The sequence below is a fragment of the Branchiostoma lanceolatum genome, chromosome 3, assembly GCF_035083965.1.
Source record: "Branchiostoma lanceolatum isolate klBraLanc5 chromosome 3, klBraLanc5.hap2, whole genome shotgun sequence".
NCBI lineage: Eukaryota > Metazoa > Chordata > Leptocardii > Amphioxiformes > Branchiostomatidae > Branchiostoma > Branchiostoma lanceolatum.
In genome coordinates this window covers 10,410,805-10,432,593 of record NC_089724.1, presented here as the reverse complement: position 1 = coordinate 10,432,593, position 21,789 = coordinate 10,410,805, and the positions used below count along the sequence as shown (strand labels likewise).

At 40.3% G+C, this 21,789-nt stretch overlaps 1 protein-coding gene across 1 annotated transcript; it reads right to left on the bottom strand.

Moving 5' to 3' along the window:
* Positions 1–375: 375 nt before the first annotated feature.
* LOC136430156 (importin-7-like) lies at positions 376–20,337 on the bottom strand. The gene is made up of 28 exons (XM_066420484.1): positions 20,134–20,337; positions 18,269–18,350; positions 17,536–17,689; positions 16,818–16,976; positions 16,163–16,319; positions 15,567–15,656; positions 14,799–14,893; positions 14,370–14,440; positions 13,936–14,084; positions 13,216–13,315; positions 12,624–12,733; positions 12,353–12,436; positions 12,014–12,103; positions 10,883–11,048; positions 10,101–10,261; positions 9,464–9,586; positions 9,244–9,310; positions 8,566–8,691; positions 7,736–7,833; positions 7,171–7,272; positions 6,673–6,759; positions 5,965–6,098; positions 5,309–5,451; positions 4,819–4,890; positions 4,432–4,502; positions 3,818–3,947; positions 3,221–3,337; positions 376–2,549 (listed from the first exon to the last, which is right to left on the bottom strand). The coding sequence occupies exons 1-28, from the start codon at positions 20,215–20,217 to the stop codon at positions 2,440–2,442; spliced, it is 3,132 nt and encodes a 1,043-aa protein (XP_066276581.1). The 5' UTR covers positions 20,218–20,337; the 3' UTR covers positions 376–2,439.
* Positions 20,338–21,789: the final 1,452 nt, after the last annotated feature.

Here is a 21,789-nt window from a genome sequence, read left to right as displayed (position 1 = left end):
CTGCACCAATGACGGGTTTCTCAACATAACGGTTTCTCACGAATCGATAGAGATGAAAGAAAGGAGCCGATAACATCCTCAAATGTACAGGGAAGATCTCCACGGAGTCCCAGACCATGACACATGTGAGGGGTACATTGTAGGTGGAAGAACAGGTTAACAGAAATGACATGCTAAGGTTTGCGCCAAAAGCTAAACTTTTCCAGGTCATTGAAAATGTATAAAAAAATAAAATTAAAAAACTTATGTAAGTTGTTATGACCCTGGTGCATCACAGGAATAGTGAGTTGCGTTTGTTTGAGAAGAAGGCCAGTATGTTACATGTAACTGCCTGACTTAAAACTAACTAAAGGGATAAAATACACAAGTCAATGCTTTTACATATCACACAATTTATTGCCGACTTAAAACCATAATCAGCAGGTTCACACGTCTTTCTGTTTCGTACTGTAACAGTCAGGCAACAAGTCATCATTACTAAAAGGAATGCTCAAAAATATGTGCTCCTTCCCCCTTTTTCTTTGTTTTTTTTGGTTTTGTTGTAGGAAATGTTTTGCCTTTTTTTAGTCATACCATTTCATGACTACAGATTGCAACGTCCAAATTCAGTTTTACAAGGTCCTGCAAAAAATAATTTACAAAAAAAGTATTTACATATCCCTCACTAGTGGCACATATTTTTGTGCACCCACGTTTTGTCATAAATGCAATGTTGATTTATGTAATATATGATAAGCTAGACCCCCCCCCCCATCCTGGGAAACAATGCCGATTATCAACAATTTTCATGAATAAACAAAGGCTCAAACAATTGGAAAACAGCAGTTACATTACAATGTATACACATTAGACTTGTTCTTGAGTGGTATTTGTTCCACACAGAAATGACCCAACCACCAATTACAAACACCCTTTTTATAGGCCAACCCTGTTTAAATGATCTGAGATGGAATGTTCATTTTTGTACGTATGTGCCCAGATATGTTTCCTGACAGAGAGTTGCCAACATGAAAGAAACTCGGGAGTTCAAGCTTCCCCTTCATTCCTGTTCTCTCAAAGTATTACAACGTTATTAGGGAACTTCACAGATAAAGAAGTGTCTATCTCTGACTGTATTGCCTGCCAAGCCACTATAAGGAATCGGTTAGGTTCAGGACAGTAGGTACAACTATTCTCACAAATCCGCAATGCGAAAACTTTCCACAGCGACAAAACTCGTGCTGAAAGATATTAGGACACATACGGACAAAAGTAAATGTTTATCTCAGTCACATCTCAAACAAGTGTGGTGAGTCCTTAAACCACTGGATAGGTGATAGCAGTTCTTACTAAGAACGTCAAGGTAAGTGAGAGACAAAAAAAATATTATCAAATCATTTGGCAACATATTTGCTTTACAACACGTGTTCCTTAAGTGTTAATGCCAGCCGAAGCCATGTGAATTTAGTGCCTATAGAGATAATTTGCCACAAGACTTTGCCGTTTGCACTGTAACACCCTGGTACAAGTACAGTGTCACACTATATAGCTACATCCAGTCAAAAAGCTGGACCTGACCAAAAGCTACATATATGTAGTTGACAGCAAACTCCCCCCAAAAAGTCAGGAAAGGTTTTTTGAATTTAGGAGATGGTCTGGCTGTCTTGTAGCCAATGACAAAAGGACTATGAAACTAACACTATGAGACCACACATTGTAACTAACAAGGCAATGCTTGCGTCAGGCATCAATTACGGACTAGTTCATGTAGTTTGAAAGTGGCCTCGCAGCAGAAGTTTTGACAAATGTACACACTATCATGTTCCTGAACCAAGATGACATTTTACCATGCCTGTTCGTGTGACAGGACAAAATACACATTGACTTGGAATACATTTACAATATTAGCAATATGCAGCAGGTATTCAGTTACCGTATCTATCTCCTTAATTGATCAGCGAAGTCGTGACCACAAAATACCCGAAGGCCTTTACTACACATTTTCAAGGACATTTGAAAATGATACTGCTTTGCTACTTTATGGCTTCTGCTGTATCTTTAAAAGCTGTAACTTGTAATACTAGTAAATGTGTCAAATAGCGCTTATCATTTTTCCAACCTCCAGAGCGAGGACACATACAAACCCTGGAGGTTGAAGGAGACACTTATCGGCATTAGCATAATTTCCAGAAAAGCATTTAGCCAGAGCACATCCTTCAGATTACTGCTCAAAACAAGCTTGGATACCTGATTCACAGAAGTTGGCTGAACTGCTGTCTTTAAAAGCATGATAAGTAAAGCAGCTTCACTACTCTAACTGGTCAGTGTGTTTTGGCATCTTTCGAGATGTTTCAAGCTATATCGACTTCTGATAATAAAGCCATGATCATACAACAGTCCAGTGGAAACCCTCCTCCCCTACAGTTCCATGTGTACAGCCCAGTGTCTAGGAGACGACTGTTATGACTTGGAGCCTCCGGTGAAGGTGACGGGAGTGCCGAAGTTGAAGGCGTTGGGGACGTTCTGCTGGGCGAACTGGTAGCCTCCCTGCTGCTCAATCCTCTTGGACTCTGGGGACGGGAAGTGGTTTATTGAGTCACAAGCACACACAATAGAAACCAATTATAATAAAATATGACCTCGCAGTCAAAGGCTGAAATCGTGTGTACATATACACTATGACAATGGTAGTAAAATCGCAAAGCTGTAAAACTGTTGATATAAAACACTATTTTTATATAAAACCATCTATATAAAACACTAAAATGACAATAAAATAAATATCATATACATGTACACAATACAGGATTTTGGGATGACCGTCATCAAGCAGTCAACCAGGGATAGTTTTGAGAATGAAAAAATCTGAAGGATCGTGTAAAAAATTCTATGGACTTTGATGCAAAAATAGTTTACAAATGTTTCCATAAAACCCCTCAGAAGTCTTTGTCTCTTTGGCATTCATTCACAAAACATGTATCACAATGATGCACTATATGATGGATAAATGTATAGATGCACCTTGCAAATTTTAAAGCTCTTTTCGAGGAAATGTATAGATGCACCTTGCAAATTTTCAAGTTCTTTTCGAGGAAATTAAAAAAACTCCCAACTGTCTAGACCAAAAGTTTAATGATGAACCTTACAAAATCTACTAGCCCATAATCCATTTGGTTACACATTAAAGTGTGATACCCCCTAGTAAATTACTAATCTATAGATAGACCATCTCTTCGCTCACCGGCAGCGGCTTGCCTCTGGTCGGCCATGACAATGACCTCCTGCAGTTCCTTCAGCTGCTCCTCGTTCAGATGTGACGTCAGCGCGTTGTACCAGACTGGCTCTCTGCTCTGTAGGGCTGGTGTGGTACACACAAAACAGTATTTACATAGTGTTATCAAGTTATTATGATATTTCACACCAGTACATCATACTTGTCAGTCATATATAAAGGCTTGTCAAGTTATCATTATAAGTCACAACTGTACATCATACTTGTCAGTCATATATAAAGGCTTGTCAAGTTATTATCATAAGTCACAACTGTACATCATACTTGTCAATCATATGTTAAGATTTGTCGCCAAGTGCTTTAATATAAAAAATATTAGCACTTGTCAAAATGGTAAAAGTGGAATTCCAAACTTAAAGTGGAGGCTGCTATAAACTTGTGCATGTATTAAGATGGTATATTATCCATTTAGCACAGCACACAATAAACACATTTCTGTTATAAACCATCACAACTACAGAACCTGACTTTGCCTGGCACATCCTCTGTACAATGTTAGTCAAATTGTCAACAGTTAATACATCCGCTTGTATTGGCACCACTTACTTTGCATAACGCTCTTAAATATGACAAACTCGTCCACCGTACAGTCGTCTTCATCTAGCGGAGTCAGGTAACTCTCCAGGGGGGTTTCCTCTGCATCGTCATCCCAGTCGTCATCATCTAGTTCTCCTGCCTACAAGGACAGCAGCAAGTCTTTTAGACACTCAGAAAATTGAGATTTATCCAAAGGCTTGTAGGTTTCATTATGTGTTATTGTAGTCCCATAGACTTTTTGAGGCCATAGAGGCATTGGGTTGTTATCCACTGTGTCTAGGGCACAGTATTGGAAGGCGGAGTCCACCGACTTTTACCTCCCCAACCCAATTCAGGTACCCATTTTTAGACCTGGGTGAAGTTAGGAACGTTGTGTAAAGTGCTTTTCCCAAGGGCACTAGATCGGTGACATGACAGGATTTGAACCCAGGACCGCTGGGTTCTGGGCCAAACAACCTGGCGTTACGCCACACAACCCCATAATCATTTAGTATCCTGAAGCTTAAGTGAAACATTGAGACAACATGTACATGTACATGCAGTGGATGCTTATGTGGACTTGGTTGCAGCAAATTCCCTGGCCTTCCTTAAAGCAGATGTAACTGTGAGAAGAGCAGACTCACCCTCTTAGCCAGGGCTTCCAAGTACTCCTGCCCATCCTCATCTATCTCATCCTCATCACTCGCCAGCTCTTCTACATGAACAACAGACAGGGTATAAGGGGCATTAATTACACACATGAATAAATGGAGTTATATACATTATGTACAAACTGTACGTAGGGAAGATTAATCTTTATATGTATGACAATACTTTCAATATATGGAGTTTGGCTCTTAGCACATGTATCCTGTAACTGTTATTGATGCATTCTCTCTTAATTTCTCACAACTTCTAGAATACGAATCTATTTTTTCTTGAGTGTAGTACAGTGCTGAGGTTTGAAGGAGTGACTTTACAGGGCATGAAAGATAAGTTATAAATAATGGTTAACACAGAAGACTTTTTACCTCCATCATAGTCTTCATCCTCCTCTCCGTCATCATCATCATCGTTCTCTCCCTCCTCCAGAGAGGCTTTATCTGGTGAACAGGAATGTAGGCTTTAGAACTCATTCACTCAAACAGGGCAAACACTTGTGCATTATGATACACTGACTTGATGTCTGTATAGTACTTAACACCTAGTTGTTTTAAGCAACTTGGTTATTTGAGCTGAGAAAATGCCTTACAAGCATACAAAACATAAATACATGTAGTAAAATAGAACACTTAATATAGCTATAGAAAGTAATCAGTTTTTTCAACCATACATATAACAATACCCTCCCCATACAATATTGTGTTTCTGTTTACCATTGTTAAATTGAGTGACTTGAAAAACACATTACATTTAAGTAATGGTAATTGTTGTGTTTAAAATGCACGTCACTGAGAAGTTTTGTATAAAACTTTAAAAGGTATGTATTTGTATATGACAAATGCTTGCTGCAGTACTTACGTGCATAAGCTCTCTTCAACCCCTCAAACAGCATGAGTAGTGCCGGTAGGAAGCTCTGTGCAGCGGAACTGATGGGCTCAGGCCTGGTCTGTAGTTCCATCAGGGCACACAGGCCCAGGACACACACCTTTCTGTCATGGAGGCTGTGGGGTTAGATCAACACTATCAGTATAGTAGAACAGTTAACAATCTACATCAGGGCACACAGGCCCAGGACACACACCTTTCTGTCATAGAGGCTGTGGGGTTAGATCAACACTATCAGTATAGTAGAACAGTTGACAATCTACATCAGGCCCAGGACACACACTTTCCTGTCATGGAGGCTGTAGGGTAAGGGGATGGGGGGCAGAGGGATACCATGAGTTACAATCAATTCATGTACAACAGTACTTTAAATAAATAACAAATAGATATTTTGAGACATCCCGGGCAAGGAAGACACTTTTTTCATTCAATAGAAAACCAAGGGTACAGTACTTTCCAGTTTTCTCAAGACATTGAACTAACATACAACTTGCACTCTGTTTTGACAAAACAAACATTTGTTGATACATGCAAGTTGCTTCCAGTGCAGTATCTGGAGGAACAGGCATAAAGCTATTACAATTGTTTTCTTCATTTGTATCTGATATTTAGAACAGTATAAAACCTACCCCAGGAAGCAGTCTGTGTCCCTGAACCACTGGCTGATGAACTGTGTGGTGATGGCCTCACTACTGTTGGGGAGTCTCATCTTCTCCAGTGTCTCCACCAGCAGGGGGGTGTTGTAGAACAGGGCTGCAATCACCTGATGGGGGGGGGGGGGGGGGGGGTTAAAGGGTTAACGTGTTAGCTCAACTAACTGAGTTAACTTGAAGGTGTTGGCAGGCGGTCTTGTGATTAGGATTGTTGATTAACAATCTTTAAGTTCTGGGTTCAATATCCTAGCAGGCCTCAATGTTGTGCCCTTGTGAACGGCACTTATTTCTTCACCCGACTCAAAATTGTGTACCGTCCGTTAGAGACATCCTCTCGAATGAGTCGTAAAACCGGATGCCCTGTGTTTGAGGAGAGCCACGCATTGAGCATGATTAAGAGCCCACCACACTTATAAAAAAGAGTACATGTAGGTGTCCAAGGCAGTGTGAGTTCAGCAAGCCTTACACTTTGGTTTTACACAGCTTGTACATACTTTACATAACTGGTATGTTATGCCTATAGGCTGTATACCAGGTTATGCAAGACAAAACAATTAAGATCTCAATCAATCCCATGAAATGTTTGCCTGAGCGATAAAGTTGTTACGTTGTACAAAGTAAAGAAAATTTTATCATAGTGGCTTCTAACTAATGTCCTACTAAGAGCAACATGGCAACACTGACCACTTGCAAGCACATGGTCCTCAGCTCGCTGGTCTTGACCTCTCGGGTTAACCTCTCAAGAGCCAGCTCTACAAACAGGGGGACACACTGTAGGTGGAGGGAGGAACATGGGTCAAGTCTTCTCAGTGAAAACACATCAAGCAATGACTCTGTCCTCATTCCATATTTTGACACAATCTACTACATAATGCAGAAGAGGTTTCTTGAATATCCTCATAACATTTCTTAAGTAATGCAGGCAGCAAAAATGTCCACATATAACTGAGAAATTGCCTTGCTATACTTGTACAAATAAATGAGTCAACTCTGAAAATAGCTGCAAGTTTACTTAACTCTGCACTGCCCGAGCACAACATGTGAAAGAAATACAAGCCCCGAAGATAACTGGTACATATTTACTTTTTTAAAGCCTCATACAATCTTAAGAATTTTTACTATTTTGTGTGTGCTACAAAGCTTTAATAAGACTTTTGTGGTATTTGTAATGTGCATCTTTACCTGGTCTATGTTGCCTACACCCTTACACTGAATGAGTGAGACCTCCAGAAGTTTGGCAGCATGGCACTCTGCATCCTCCCCTGCCTCCCCTGAAGTCAGGATCTGGGGAAAAGGGATGTCTTCATTATCTCAGCATATGTGAGAAACATAACCTGTCATTCAGATGCCACAGGTGCGCTGCTTCACAACTGAGAACTATCCTAGAAACAAATTCCGAGTTTTCATTGAAAAAACATAAAACATTGTTGCTGTTGTTCACCATGTAGTGCCTAGTGGCACATATGGGTCATCAAGTTTCCTTGCTGTTTCTGTAGCAGGGTATATCTTTAAAGGGAAGGCTTGCTAGTCATGTTCCTTTAACTTGCTTGAGGCACTTCCTCGAACACAGAACCCCCCGTTTTGGTTTGAAAGATGGGTGCAGCCCCAACCAATATGCCCTCTTCCCAGGATTTGAACCAGTTGAGCTACAGGAACATCCCTAACATCAAACATGAAGTGCATCATTACCCATACAATGCTGAAGACATACGAAAAAGGGTGGCAGAGACTCTTGCATGTTACTCACAGACTTAGACATGTTGTAGACAATCTCCAGATGTTTGGGGCTGGACAGGAAGGCTTGGGTGTCCACTGTGATGTAGTTGTGTAGGCATGGCATCATTTCTGTCAGAAACAACATACACACACATAAAACCTAGCACAATACATAGGAACACTTTATCACTGTAGCACTTATTTCAACATACATCCGTCACCTACCACAATACAAAGCAACTCTTTATCTCTCTACCATTTTCTTAACAACAAAGCCAGTCAACTGTTTTGTTAACTGTTTTTGACACAAACAACAAAACATCCCAGTCAAGTAGGGACATTCTTGTGCCTTAACCCACCAAAAGCAGTAACATTTTTGTACCTAACTTCAGCCATCCGTAGAGCAGTAAGGGTTACTGTAATTAGTGTAAATTGATTTAGCAGGGACTTTAATTTACGGCAGGAGGGGAAAGAAGACATTTGTGGTGGAAACAACTGCAGTAATGTAATGTGAGGCAGAGCATGTCTTCGCCAAGAAATCACTGTGAAAACATCCAAAACTTCCTGCTCACTGCGCTTGGTAAAATCATCAGTAACAGTAAGAAGGCAGTTTCATATTTCATATTACTGTACTTCTTGATTCGTCAACGGTAACTTAATTTTAGTTAATTTAACGGTCACTAGTCAACCACTAAAGTTTCATCATCACAAATTTATGTATTTGATCACTAACATTTGAGACAGTTATGTTTGTTCCAACCATTAAAATTAAATGCCATGAACTACTCCCTTCCCCCCTACCGCTAAAATAAGCAAACGCAATATCAAATGGATTTACAGTACACTACGTTGCTTTCTCACCTGTGAAATAGTCGAAGGCCACCTCCTTGAAGTTCTCGTACAGCAGGTAGAGCACCTGCCACATGTTCTGGGACACACTGGAGCACGTCAGGCTGTAGATCAGGGACAGGATCTCCTCATAGAACTCTGGAGGACAAAACAAGGTACTTTAATTTACAGTATTTCAAGAGAAACAGTTAGGTGGAGAAAGGTACAGTACAAACTTTTTATTCCAAAGCTTGTTCTAAAGAGGGGAGCAAGGGCACTGAACCCCATTCACTATCCATACCCCCCCACCCTAACTGGGGAGCAGATCTTTTGACAAACATAACATTCTGATGGACCAGAGATGTTACTAGTTCAAATGTGGTCAGTCTTCAAATGTAACCTGTTTGACAGTAATTTTCCCCTCAGGAAGCCTTAGAATGCCTCATTTAGAATTCTGTAAATCTCCAAACCGTGAAAAAGGGAGGCCAAACCACCCTTTTGCTCCCTTGCACTGCTCCCCCGGGCACGTTTAATTTTTTTCTTTAAAAAAAACAAAAACAACAGCACTCCAATGTGGTACCTACACAATACTGTTAGCTTTTACATGTAGTTCCATACACTTTCTACACACAACCTGAAACATCCTCCCTTAATTGAACAGCAAAAGTAGAGTATAACCATCATCACATCTATAAAGAATGTATTTCTCACCTAAAACCTGCTGCTGCAGTACCAGTCCAACCACTTTCAACACAACCCCCTCCAGATGAATCATAATCTGTACACAGAAAACAGGAAGATCAAAACAAAACCATGTGTAAACAATATGCAAATTGTGTTCACAAAAATTGAAGTCACCAACAGAAGTATCTACAGAATTTTGGCCACACCTCAAGGATGAGGTCGTTTAAATTCTGTTATGACACCTTACCTCTTTGTGATCCTCCATGACAGTGAGAATAGTTTCTATGGTGTTGAGGAGACCCATGGCAGTTATAGCCTTGTCTTCGTTGCCAGAGTCCTCGCTGTCGATGCACTGGGCAAATGTGTCCGCCTGGATAGAAGGCAACAAAGTCAGGTGTTAGGAAGACTTTTCAATGCATTTCACACAAAGCATAATAATAATGGGTCTTCAAGGTATGGGAATTGACTACAGTAAGAAAATAACAAATATGTTTTCATGTGTTATTGGGTTGCTACTTTACAAACGTGAGTGAGCATACATTTTTGAAAGCTATAATTACAGTTGGGGCTTATAATACCGGTCTATTCCATGTAAACTTTCCTTTAGTTTTTAACCTTCAATTCTTCAAAGTATTCTGTACATTATTTAATTCCTGCTGCTGAATGCATGTACCAAAAAAAATTAGGACAATCATAATGGTTCCAATGTAAAAAAAAATGCAACTTTAAAATGTAGAACTTATTTGAGCACTTTGTGCTTTCTTTTTCCTATGAGATAAGGACCAGTGTCCATCATCATAAAATTGCTGTCCTTATAACAATCTGATTATCAACTATCTACAACAAAAGGTTTCTTAGACACACAAAAAAGGAGCACATCAGACCAGATGTTGAGTCATCTCCACAGCGATGATAGCACACTGCTCCGTGTAGGTGCAGATGAGCTTCTGCATGACGGTGGTCAGGTCATCGTTCTCCGTCTCCCTGATGATCACCAACAGTTCCTGGATCACAGGACGCACGTGCGGCTCCACAAACTCCTTAGCTACAGACACAGAAAATTACAAAGTGAGACATACAGTAGTTTTTCATCTTACCTTTTGCGATTTTATGAGGGGATTGTGTCATTTGAAAGCTTATCTGAGTTGGAAGAAGTTATTTTTGTGTTGGCAATTACAGTTCAACTTTGATTCAGAAAGTCATACAGTAGTTTTGATCTCTTGCCATTTTATGAGGGTTTCTGTCATTTGCAGCAGGAGTTCTTTGCCTGAATTTTTCACTGTCAGATCATGTACTTTTTGTTTACATCCAATGGGCATAGCTTTAAAAAAAAAAAAAAAGATTGCTAATCAGTATAGCTTCCGTTGCAGACTGGCTCTGCCAGCAATAAGAAAAAATGTAATCTTGAGTCTGCAACGTAAAGTAAGTAATTCATTGATACGCCACTTTCCGAAGATATGAAGGGAGCTAAATTGTAAATGTGTATGTACATCTACCAACAACTAAGATTATATTATGCACTGTCCATTGTTTTTAGCAGTAAAGGGATTATTTGGGGACAGCATGTAATACCAGAAAACTTTTTAAACAGTACAAAATAACACTAAAAGTGTTGACTTTCACATATTAACTACACTATTACTTATCAGACAGGTTGATCCCTGACCTTTAGGCTGGTGGGTGATGAGCATCTGCAGCGCGATGGCAGCCTCCACTTTGACTGGCATCTCCTTCTCCTGGGTCAGACACATGTGCACCAGCTCCAGGGCCGACTTCAGGTTCCCTTCACTCTTCCACTGAACCTCACAGAAATAGTGCAGCACCCAACAAGCCTGGGAAGAGATATTAACTTCATTAACTAACTAGTTAACTAACTTAACTAGTTAACTAACTTAACTAGTTAACTAACTTAACTAGTTTGGAGTCAGACTCATGGATTCTATGTTTAGTCTAAAAAAAAAAATCCTATATTAGCTTGACCAGGGCTCGAAGTTAACTATGTCCCTATGTCCCGGGGCCACCAAAATTTGACCTGGGACAACTCAATAATCAATTCGGGACATATTTGGGACAATCAGGGCTCCTGAGTGCCACTGTGCTCCTCCCTTGTGAAACTGTATACTGGTCCCACCCACTGTTTTTGGTGTGGTACTAGTCTTCTCAAAATCAATCATCATTTATCACTCAGCATAGTGAAAGGAAAGCCTGTCCCAGCTAGGCTGTGGCACATGTCTGCTCCCCTGACAGGGGGTCAGCAGAGGGATGGTCACACCTCATTTACTTGATTAAGGTTTGCCCTGCAAGATTAGAAATCAAACATTTTCGGATTTATTCTACCTCCCCAAGAGCCACCGCATCAATGAAGTCTTTAAACTCTACAGAATTATGCTTTTTCTTTTATCACCTATTAAAATACATTATTTCAGGTTGTTAACAATATTTCTGGTTGTTAACTTTGTTGAAACTTGTGTTTACTACTGAGTGTATATACCTTTGTATGTATTATATTTTTCAAATTTCATGCAATTTTCTATTTTACATTATACACAATTTTGTATATAACTAAAAAAAAATTCTAACACAGATTGGCTTGGGCTCAGGTCCTGACTTGAGTATAGGTCCAAACCTGAACATGAACCTCTGGAACTGAATGCAGACCCGACACTAAGTTCATATCTTTGGCCCTGGTTGGGACACTTCAGGACACTTTCGGGACAGTTGAAATCCACTTTTGGGACAATGTTGGGACAGTAGGAGAAAAAGTTAATTTCGAGGCCTGTTGACCATAGGTACTTACCCGAGCCCTCATGTAGCCAAGTTCATTTCTGAAGAGCGGGAACACATAATTCTGCAGCATGGACTCCATCTGGTCCTTGTAGATCTTTTTCTGAAAAAGACAGTGATACAGAATTAAATTTGGGCAAGGGTGCAATTTTGTTATGTGAACAAAAAGACTAGTATATAAGGTGCATTACATGTATGTACAAGGTACAGGCAAAGCAGCTTTCTTTAAATCTGGCATCCAACCCCTATGAGAGACAAGACTCTTTTCTTATGAGATTTAAGGCAAAGAGACAAGGTTCTTCAACTGCCTTCGAGACTCAAGTTTAAGAGACTCCTTAAGAGGTCTCCTTACCTTCAGCAGTATGTCTGCGCAGGTTCCTATCATGTGAAGAGCTCCGTCCTTCTGTCGGGGGTCTGTGGTTGTATCTGTCAGAGCCTAGAAACAGCGAATAAACCACACTTTCTTAACTCAGGTTTGCCACAAGTAAAGGAGATGACAATCATTGAAAAACAGTCTGGTTCTACCTGCAAATTGTTTCCAAAGCCTCTATGTTAGAAATGTAACTTATCTGATTTGTACCCAGACTATTTAAAAAATAATTATCTGACATAAACTAACGTACCTGCATACAGAATCCCATGGTTTTCTGTAAAACATCTTTTCTCTTAGAGGTGGTGGAGTGAAGGAGGGTCTGGGCAGCCGTCACAGGGGACACAAAGTCTTCAAACACGTCTGGAGAAAACAGAGAACACAGTCTCAACAGTGGGCAAGAACACACAGTCTTACCAGTGGGCATGTCTGCTTCATGTGTTAGTAATACAGCTTAGGTCAGTAGCAAGGTTACGGGAAATTTTACTTCCCCAATAGATATGAAGGGTAAGGAAACATACATGTACAAGGTACAACTTGTACTATAAGTTGATTTCCCCAAAACACTACATCACACTACATGCATATAATATTCTGTACCTCAAACACTACCCCGTCTTGGATCATGGTTGCAAGAACAATCATAGCAGCTGTGGCTACAATTGACAAAATATGACTATTTTTCCTCAAATGTTCCAAGTGCAGTGTTTTTGTATTTGATAATCTCAAGGTCTTTAAACGTTGGAATCTTCTATGCTGTAAAGTCTGGAGTGTTCATTCTTTGTACATGTACTACTAGTAACGAGAAACAGCAATGTTTCTAGTTAACCACTTGACTTCCTTACCAAACTTCATGCGGATGTACTCATACGGGTCTTCCGTCCACAGCAGATCGTCCTCATCTGTGTAACACATCAGGGGGAACACCACCTCACGGATCACGTCCTGGGGAGGAGGCATGGACCAAACAAATTATCTTACTACCAACAGCTTACCTAAAATTCTTTCTGTGCACCTTAAATTTGAGGCTGTTCTCAAAAGTGAGTTTCGAGCCCTGAAGGTCTGATTGTTTCCAAAATCAAATCCAGTTGCTTGAGTAACTGCTATTTGGCGTATAAATCACAAGTTTTTACTTTAAGACAAGGTAGCAGTTACTCAAGCAACTGGGTAGATTTGGGAAACTGTTATCTTGGGAACCTTATTATTACCTGAATGTTTAACATTCATCGACATACAAGGTTTTAGGTTTTCCACTAATAGAACTTTGGACATTTACAAACTGAAATGAGCCCCAACCAATGCAGAAAAAGTGTGTAGCACAAGGGCTGTTTCCACCTTAAACCTTTTAAACAAATTTTTGGCAGCCCATGTTGTCAATTTTCCTTGTTAATCTGTCACTTTAAGCTTACAAAAATTTATCTTCACCAATTTCATGTCATGAACTTTGAAATCTTTTTATGGATAGGGTGAAATTTATGCCCATCCCAGCAAGCAAATTTATGTCCCTCGATGGAGGGATGGTTCGTGGGAACAGGCTTGGTGGCACTGCAGGTACAAGTACGTACCACCATGTGTGGCTTGAGGACCTTCCAGCAGACAGCGTGGCTCACACCGGTGTTCAGGTAGTTCAGCGTCTGCTGGACAACGCGCGGAGTCACATACTGCTTCCGTCGGTAACCATCCAGAACCTTCAGGAGAACGGTCAGGATACCAGCTGGCAGAGAGACAAGTTCGTGGTCTTTCAGAGTGCTTCGATATATTCTGTTTGCCATAATTTCTCAGATGTTTTAGTTAGATATCAATACATCTTCTGAAAGAGCATTGCTGATACAAATTGCTATCGACAAAGCTGATTGGAAATTACAAGTGTATTCGATTTCGATATGTAGTCAACATACAAGTAGGAGAAAATGTAGAATGCAACTTCAAGATGTACTGTAATACTCTTCAAGAACTACCTATCCTGAATTGACAACAGTTGCTGTTTTAAGTTCCCTACCTGAGAAGGTTTTGATATACCACTCTGCAAAACTGTTATATTCCTTGGTGACATTACCAGGACTGCCATATCTAGGAAAAACAAACAAAAAATGTTTAATTGCATTAAAATCATCTTTGTCCTTTAATAAATATGAAATCCTTGTTCTGGGTCTGTTTTACAAGTATCCACATGAACTGCATTGTAACAAAGTTATAAAATATGACTTTATTATGACTATTGTGCTATCTTGATGATTGTAATATACTCTGTGCATCTGTTTAGAGTCAAAGGTAAGATGTGTCAAACAAGTCCTAACAAGTTTCAGTAGGTCCAGGTTGACAGAGACAGAACTAAATTTTGCATAGTCAAAACCAATGCCATTGCCAACACACTTCAGGATCTTATTGTGAAGACTGAAGACAGGAATGTTCTTTACAAAAAGGTTACCTTTCAAAAACTCTTGCTAGAATGTGCATGGCCCATTTCTTACACTTCCACCAGGGGAGGTCTGGTCGCTCATCCTCGTCAATCTGCAGGGTTTGCTATGTGTAATAAAACAACAGTTATCAGCAAAACAATCCACTTAATTGAAACACCATCATTTTAATTTCAGTTTTGAGTTAATGTTGTATGCGTTATGTTATATTTTGATTTAAACTCACACCTTTGTTATGTTGGTTTTACTTTCATGTACATTTGTTCTGTTTCACTGTTTTGGACTCCAGGAAGAATAGATTTACAATGTACAATCTAATGGAGATCTCAATAAACAAACATAAACATCATTTCATGCTTTTGTACATATATAAAATGAGGACAAGATTAGATTGTTCAACTTGTGATTTGTACATAACTGCACAGAGGCACTGAATCACAAGTGTCCTGAAGCTGTTGATAGTAAGATAGTTAGTTTGGTCCATGCCTTCTCCCTAGGACGTGATCTGTGGGTTGTTCTATCATTGGTCTTCTATTACTATCTTATCTACATATTTTATGCCCAAAAAAGTGGTGGTTTTCTTTTTTGTTGTTGACAAAAATGAAAACATACTGGCATTCTCTCTGCTTTGCCATCGATCTGTACATGGAACTGACTCTATGAAAACATTCCCCTTACTTAATCCTTATTCAATTTCATCATCTTATTGTCCATGATGTTACAGCACTTACCACATAGGAAAACATCTAATTCACATAAGAGTGCAGAATTGTCCATACCTCGGGAATAGCACGTTCCATGATCTGTTTGAGTGCCTCCATCCACTGCTGGAAGATAGGCCGTGTGACCAGGTCCTGCTGTAGGAAGTACTGTAAAGGGTGCACAGGGTAAACATTGTATCATCAGAATGATCATCACATTATCTGTACAATATTATTTCTTTCTGGATGGTTTGCTCATTGCATTTGCTATTTCTATTTTCAAAAACAATAAAAAAATTTAAAAGAACAATAACAACAAAACATTGTATCATCAGTCTAAGAAAATGTACATACTGAAAATTTATTTATTTTCATGGTTGTATTTTGCAGAAGGGCAAAAAGGAGGTTTTTGCAGCATCTGAAATTCACGGCTGAAACATTTCGTACAGTTGTCACAAATTAGCAATGTCATGAATTTATATTGGAGAGGTACAATATGCTGCATGTTTTGAAATGTTGCCTGAAAGGTCTAAAGGAAACTTTTGACGAACACCCTACATCCTTTTGACCAATTTCTATACAGAAATACACAAATTTCCATACATTTCTATCAACAAATACATTGTGTTGCCAAAGTTTACCTAACGTATGTTTCTGAACCTTCATGTACTAACCTGGATAAGGGCATAGAATATCTTGAGAATTTGCTTCTGGATGAGAACGGAGGCCTCTGATTGGTCAGGAATGAGCTGCACGAGTCTCTGGTGCAAGACGGGCAGGAAAACTGTCATGGCGGCGTTGAGCGGGGCGCGTTCCTCAGGCTTCTTGTACCTGTCCCATTGTGCACGTGATAAACTAGTTAAACTCAGTAGCATCATTCTACCACTGGTACCAGATACATGAGATGATCTCAATTGAAAACTAAAAAGTTCTTGAAAAGTCCTTCCACTAACATCAATATGTTCACGTACCTACTGTTTAACTCACACCGGCTTCACTCTTCAAGTTCAAGATATTTCTACATAATAAAATGGGGTTGTCTAACATAATGAAAATACATAATACAGTTCACTGACATGTTCGAAAAATTTATGTTGACACTTGAATCTTCTAATTCTATCATTTCAAACTATTCAAACCACAAATGAGTCAATCAAACCATAATGCATTGGATAGAATGATTCAAACATCATAAACTTCTTTTATATACATGACACTTAACTTGTGACAAGAGAAAAATTGTGACATGTGGGAGGAATAGTTTCAAACAATACAAACGTTTCATCTTGTCAGTACTTGTGATTAAAAAACAAAAACAAGACAACTTACTCGTAGTTCTTGACCAGCTGATAGATACTGAGAAGTGCGCCCAGCCATGTGTTGGGCTGGTCGGACGTGATGTAGGAGTTGAGTTTCTGGATGACGTCGTGCCAGCGGCCGGGGTAGTCGTGTTTCAGGATGTGACTCATGCACGTGCCCAGCTGCACCCTGGGAAATATGGGAGAAACCATTTCAAGACACAACCTACGCTAGTACTAGCAAAAGCAATCTTCTTTTCAAAGAAAATAAAAACATGCAATTTCAAAACACGTAATCTTACAGTAAAGATGTGTTGACTGTATTTATCAGCATTTGGGAAAGAGTGTGGTAGTGAAATACACATCACTACCAACAGACTAGTCCCCTGCTGTAGTGTCTTGCACAAATGTGTGGCCCAAGGGCTATAGAAATGGAGTTGGGCGCCACCCCTATGCGTCTTATCAAGACACTTGGGTCACATTAACTTTAAAGATTTCGATTTGCTCAATTGCTATCAAATTCATTATATGAAGAATTCTAACCAATGATAAACCACCCCCCTACTATGGCAGCCTTTTTGGCACTACATTTGAGAATATCTGTATCTAGATTGTCAGGAAGAAAATGTACCAAAGTCTAAGTCTGTAGTCAGGCAAAGAGCCTAGATAGGAACCACTGTGTTTTTGCAAGAAACGGTACAAGTCATTTTAACTCCTTTAAAGGTGAAGCCCCATAGAGCTGTCCTCACCTGACCAGATCAGGTGCCTGAATGATGGCTTCCACCAGGTTATTGCGGATGAGGGTGCGGTCTTGCTCGTGGATGTTGAACACCAGCGGCTCCCCCACGTTAGAGTGGCGCTCGTGCCAGTACTGAGAGATCATGTTCTTCAGGTAGATCACACCTGAAAATAGAAATATGATATTGAATAAATAATAAGACAAGGATATATCAGAATGTCTGATAACAAAGTAAAGTTGCTCCCCTTCTTTCTTATCTATTGTATATTGTAATTCATGTCATTACATACCTGGGCCGTGATAACGTGTTCTAGACTGGTCTGTATCTTACAGTAGCACACAAGCTTCTACTTGTATTGCGTGTCACGGTGTGCCACAAGTGCTGCTGTCGAAAATTCTAACACCGTTTCCGGACTGTCCCAGCACTCACAAGGGTCAGATCACCCCATGGCTGATTTGACCCGCGGTCTGGCTGATACATCGGGTGATACGCAATACAATATACTGCAGTCTCTATGAATTAGATGGGTAACTACACTGTAGTCCTTTTTTGCAGCCAGGGGCAGGGTTTGTGAGGAGACTGATGTGAAGTGAAGGGCAAGAATCTTGGACAACTGCCATTTTGCACAAAGGCAGGCCACATCTTTATACAATGATTACTACTGGCACAGCCGTTGGGGTTTGACTCACTCCCACCAGGGCTTACTTCTAGAAGTTCTACTGTTTCTAGGCTGTGCTCTCACCTGCTTGTCGTACCGGCATGGCCACCTGGTCGGTCATCACAACTTGCAGCAGCAAGGGGGCAAAGCCAATTATCTTGTGCATCTGTAGAGAAAGAAAGCAAAATCGCTATACATGAAGAGGATTGACATTACTGTAACTGTAAGAATGTTTGTGGCCACAGGTGTTCTGGTAAAACATTTTCTGTGCATAAAATCTGTAGAAGCTTCTTGAACCAGACATGGTGGCTTGCATGAAATTTAAGGTGCAGTATTTACTGCAACCCTCTCGTCCCACCAATGCAATATAAGCCTAGCAGATTGTAATGCTCAATGATGACTAAATTGAATAAGGCTGGATCTTACAATGTATGTTAGTCAGACATACAGGTATTACAACATATACAAATGTACATGTAGGTTCTAAATGCATCCGTTTAACTTTGAGTTTGAATCTTAAAATGTTTGTTTACACAAGTTTTATCCATAATTCACTGATTGTGTCTTAATATTCAACATACAAAACTAAAAACATCATCCGATGTCTTGTTGCAACACTAAAGACCAAACTACAAACACATTAGATCTGCTACAACCATGGCACCAGTAACTGTACAACAAAAATGTACATGTGCAAAGTATTCTTCATTTTGAGCCTTCAAGACTGAAACTGACACAGTAATGGAAAGAAATTTGGTGCCTACAGGAAGCTTGATGTATGGAAGTTCATTCAAGGTAGGCAAAGAGCCGTCATTTAATTCTCTGTGTTTTTGTATAGACAGAGACATACAGACAAAGGAGAGTAGGAGGAGGGCTGTAATATTCCATTACAATTGCATGGAATTTACATGTACAAGTATTGACATCAATTTTACAAGTAAAACTAAGGGATTTGACATACAGTGCTTAAACTAGTGAGTGTGACTGAGCACTTATGAAGCTGCAATCCTCTACATGTGTAATTTCCCGTGGGTACAGCCTTATCTTAAAAAATCAGACTTCTTATCTGTGTGTCATGCTTATAATGAAAGAGATATTTTTCCTTCAGGAAGAAATATGCGAAGGCCAATATCAGAATTCTATGTGTTTTCTGGCACCAAATAACATAACATAACATATCACATAGTATGAAGGAGTATTTTATGTGAGATCACGTTTGACACGTTCGGTGGCGTAAGTTAGTAAGTTCCTTTCCTTTTATAAAGACTTATTATTGATAACAATGTATGTGATCAGAAGTACAAAAATTTGGTTTTAATGCTAACCAGCCCCCAAAATGCAGTTTGAACTGAAAATAGATTCCCTTATTAGACCTACTGCCGCGGGGCATGTGATAGCGCACGTGGAAGGCAGTTCAGCTGTCCGTGTGCACCTGACAGGCACATCACATGTCAGTGTAGTACCGAGCACGTCCCAGCCGCGCGATTACGACATCAGCAGTGCAAGGAAAAGAAGGTCCCTCGCGCCTTTCCCCCCATGCTCGAGCTCCTCAGAAAGGCGAGCGATCGGCCATCGGGGATGCTAGAGTTCATAGACCGTCTAAACTTTGTGGTGTGGCCGTCGATGTGACGGAATTCGCTGTCTGGACATGTGTGATCCACACGAGGCCACACGAATTTTTCTCGCCCCCCTCCCCACACTTCTGCATGTTGGTGTGCACATCCCGCAAAAAACCCTTCTCTAACCCGACTAAATATGTTATCATTAAGACAATATAACCCCTTACTATAGAAGTTACGACAGATCTAAGCTTACAGTTAGAGAAACAAGTCTATCTTGATTGTTCTTAAGTTACAAGGGGAAAGTTTTGACGCGGATATTTATCGATAAAAATGTTACAAGTGTGCACGCCATGCCGCCGGCGCGACAGGCGGAGGTTTCCCCCGTACCTCCGAGAGCTTTTCCTCGGCCTGCTGCCGCACGTTGTGGTCTATGGTGGCCTGCAGAATCTCCACGATGTTCTGGAAATCCATGGTTGTGGACCTGTCGAGATTCCGAGGGCTAAAATATCTCCAGTTCCCGGTCGATTCCCGTGAAATAAAATACAATGTCGCACCTTCCGGCCGGCGCGAAATTTCAAAGAAGCTGGTGCGCATGTACAAAACCATATGGCAGTAATGTTGCATATTTGTGTTTATTCCTTTCCAACGTCGAACTCAAAACAAAAAATATTATATCATCTACAACAAAATATCTATATCGTTATTACGTGCATGGTTCAGTGCCATTCAGGTAGAAGTTTGAGCAGCACACAATTAATTATCTTGATTTTACGACGTAGATTATTTACGACGATCGTAAATCGGCGTAACAAGTGTCATTCTAAGTGGTGTCACGTGACTTGCCTGGATGATCCTGTCAATAGTGCAAATGTTTCTACTATAGACAGGATTATCATGCCAATAGCCATTTCTCTATGCGCCATAGATCGAAAGTAGGGGCACATTAAACGACCTACCTATCAAACGATATGTAAAGGGTGTCTATACTCTTTTCCGTATATAGGCTGGTCTCTTTTTAATTTCGCGTAATTGGTAGGGAACTCGAAGCTATATTATGTCGCGTAATTCATAGTGAGGAGGCAAATATTGTGCACAAAGCTCAGCCAATGCATGTCACGCAAAGTGTAATCGAGCCTCAGAAAAATCATATTTTCTCCTAAAAGTATTCACGAATCTATATCTGCACCATAGGCTGTCTAGTCGTGATAGGATCGCCAGGGGGCGTAATCTAACATCGGAGAATTTTCTCGCCCGCGGAGATTTGCAGTTTCAGAAAAGACCGTCTGCAAAGTACTTTTGTATCAAACCCTTGGGAATCGCGAGATATGACGTGTCCCTTTTAAGATTTTCTCTCTCTCTCTCTCTCACTCACTCACTCACTCACTCACTCACTCACTCACTCACTCACTCACTCATCCGTTCGTTCGTTCGTTCGTTCGTTCGTTCGTTCGTTCGTTCGTTCATTTACCCATTCACATATGGCTGTGCTGAGTGTATTGTCAAATATGTTACCGGTATAGACTCAACTGTAAGCCGTTGTTACCAAGGGGGTTTAACATCCTTGCTATTGTTACTCAGTCCATTACGAACCGGGCCAATGCAGAAGCGTATAACGGAAAACCGCAGTTTCTGTGGCTCCCGTGCTGTGCGGAGTGCTATTAGCACCTTGGCGCCCAGCAAATAACCGTGTGGCTTCAGTGAGCCCTGTTGGGGAAAGACTTTCATCGACTGGAGACCACAATTACATGCAGCTGACATGTTGAACATAACAGTAGGACTAGCTCAGGGCTGGCTTGAGTGTGTGCTGTGGGGGCCAGCATAGTAACTGACACCTGGCCGAGAGTCAAAAAACTCCACCAGTCTACGTCCAGACCGCTCATTTGCATTATACGCTTCGTAATGCATTGTACTTCGTCTCTTCCTCAGTGCAGTGAAGTGTTGATTTCGCCCACACAAAAGGAATTTGAACTAAAAGTCGTCGTCATTCTCTGGTCAATGATGTAATGGAACAATGAACTATTTATTTACATATAATTGTGAAGC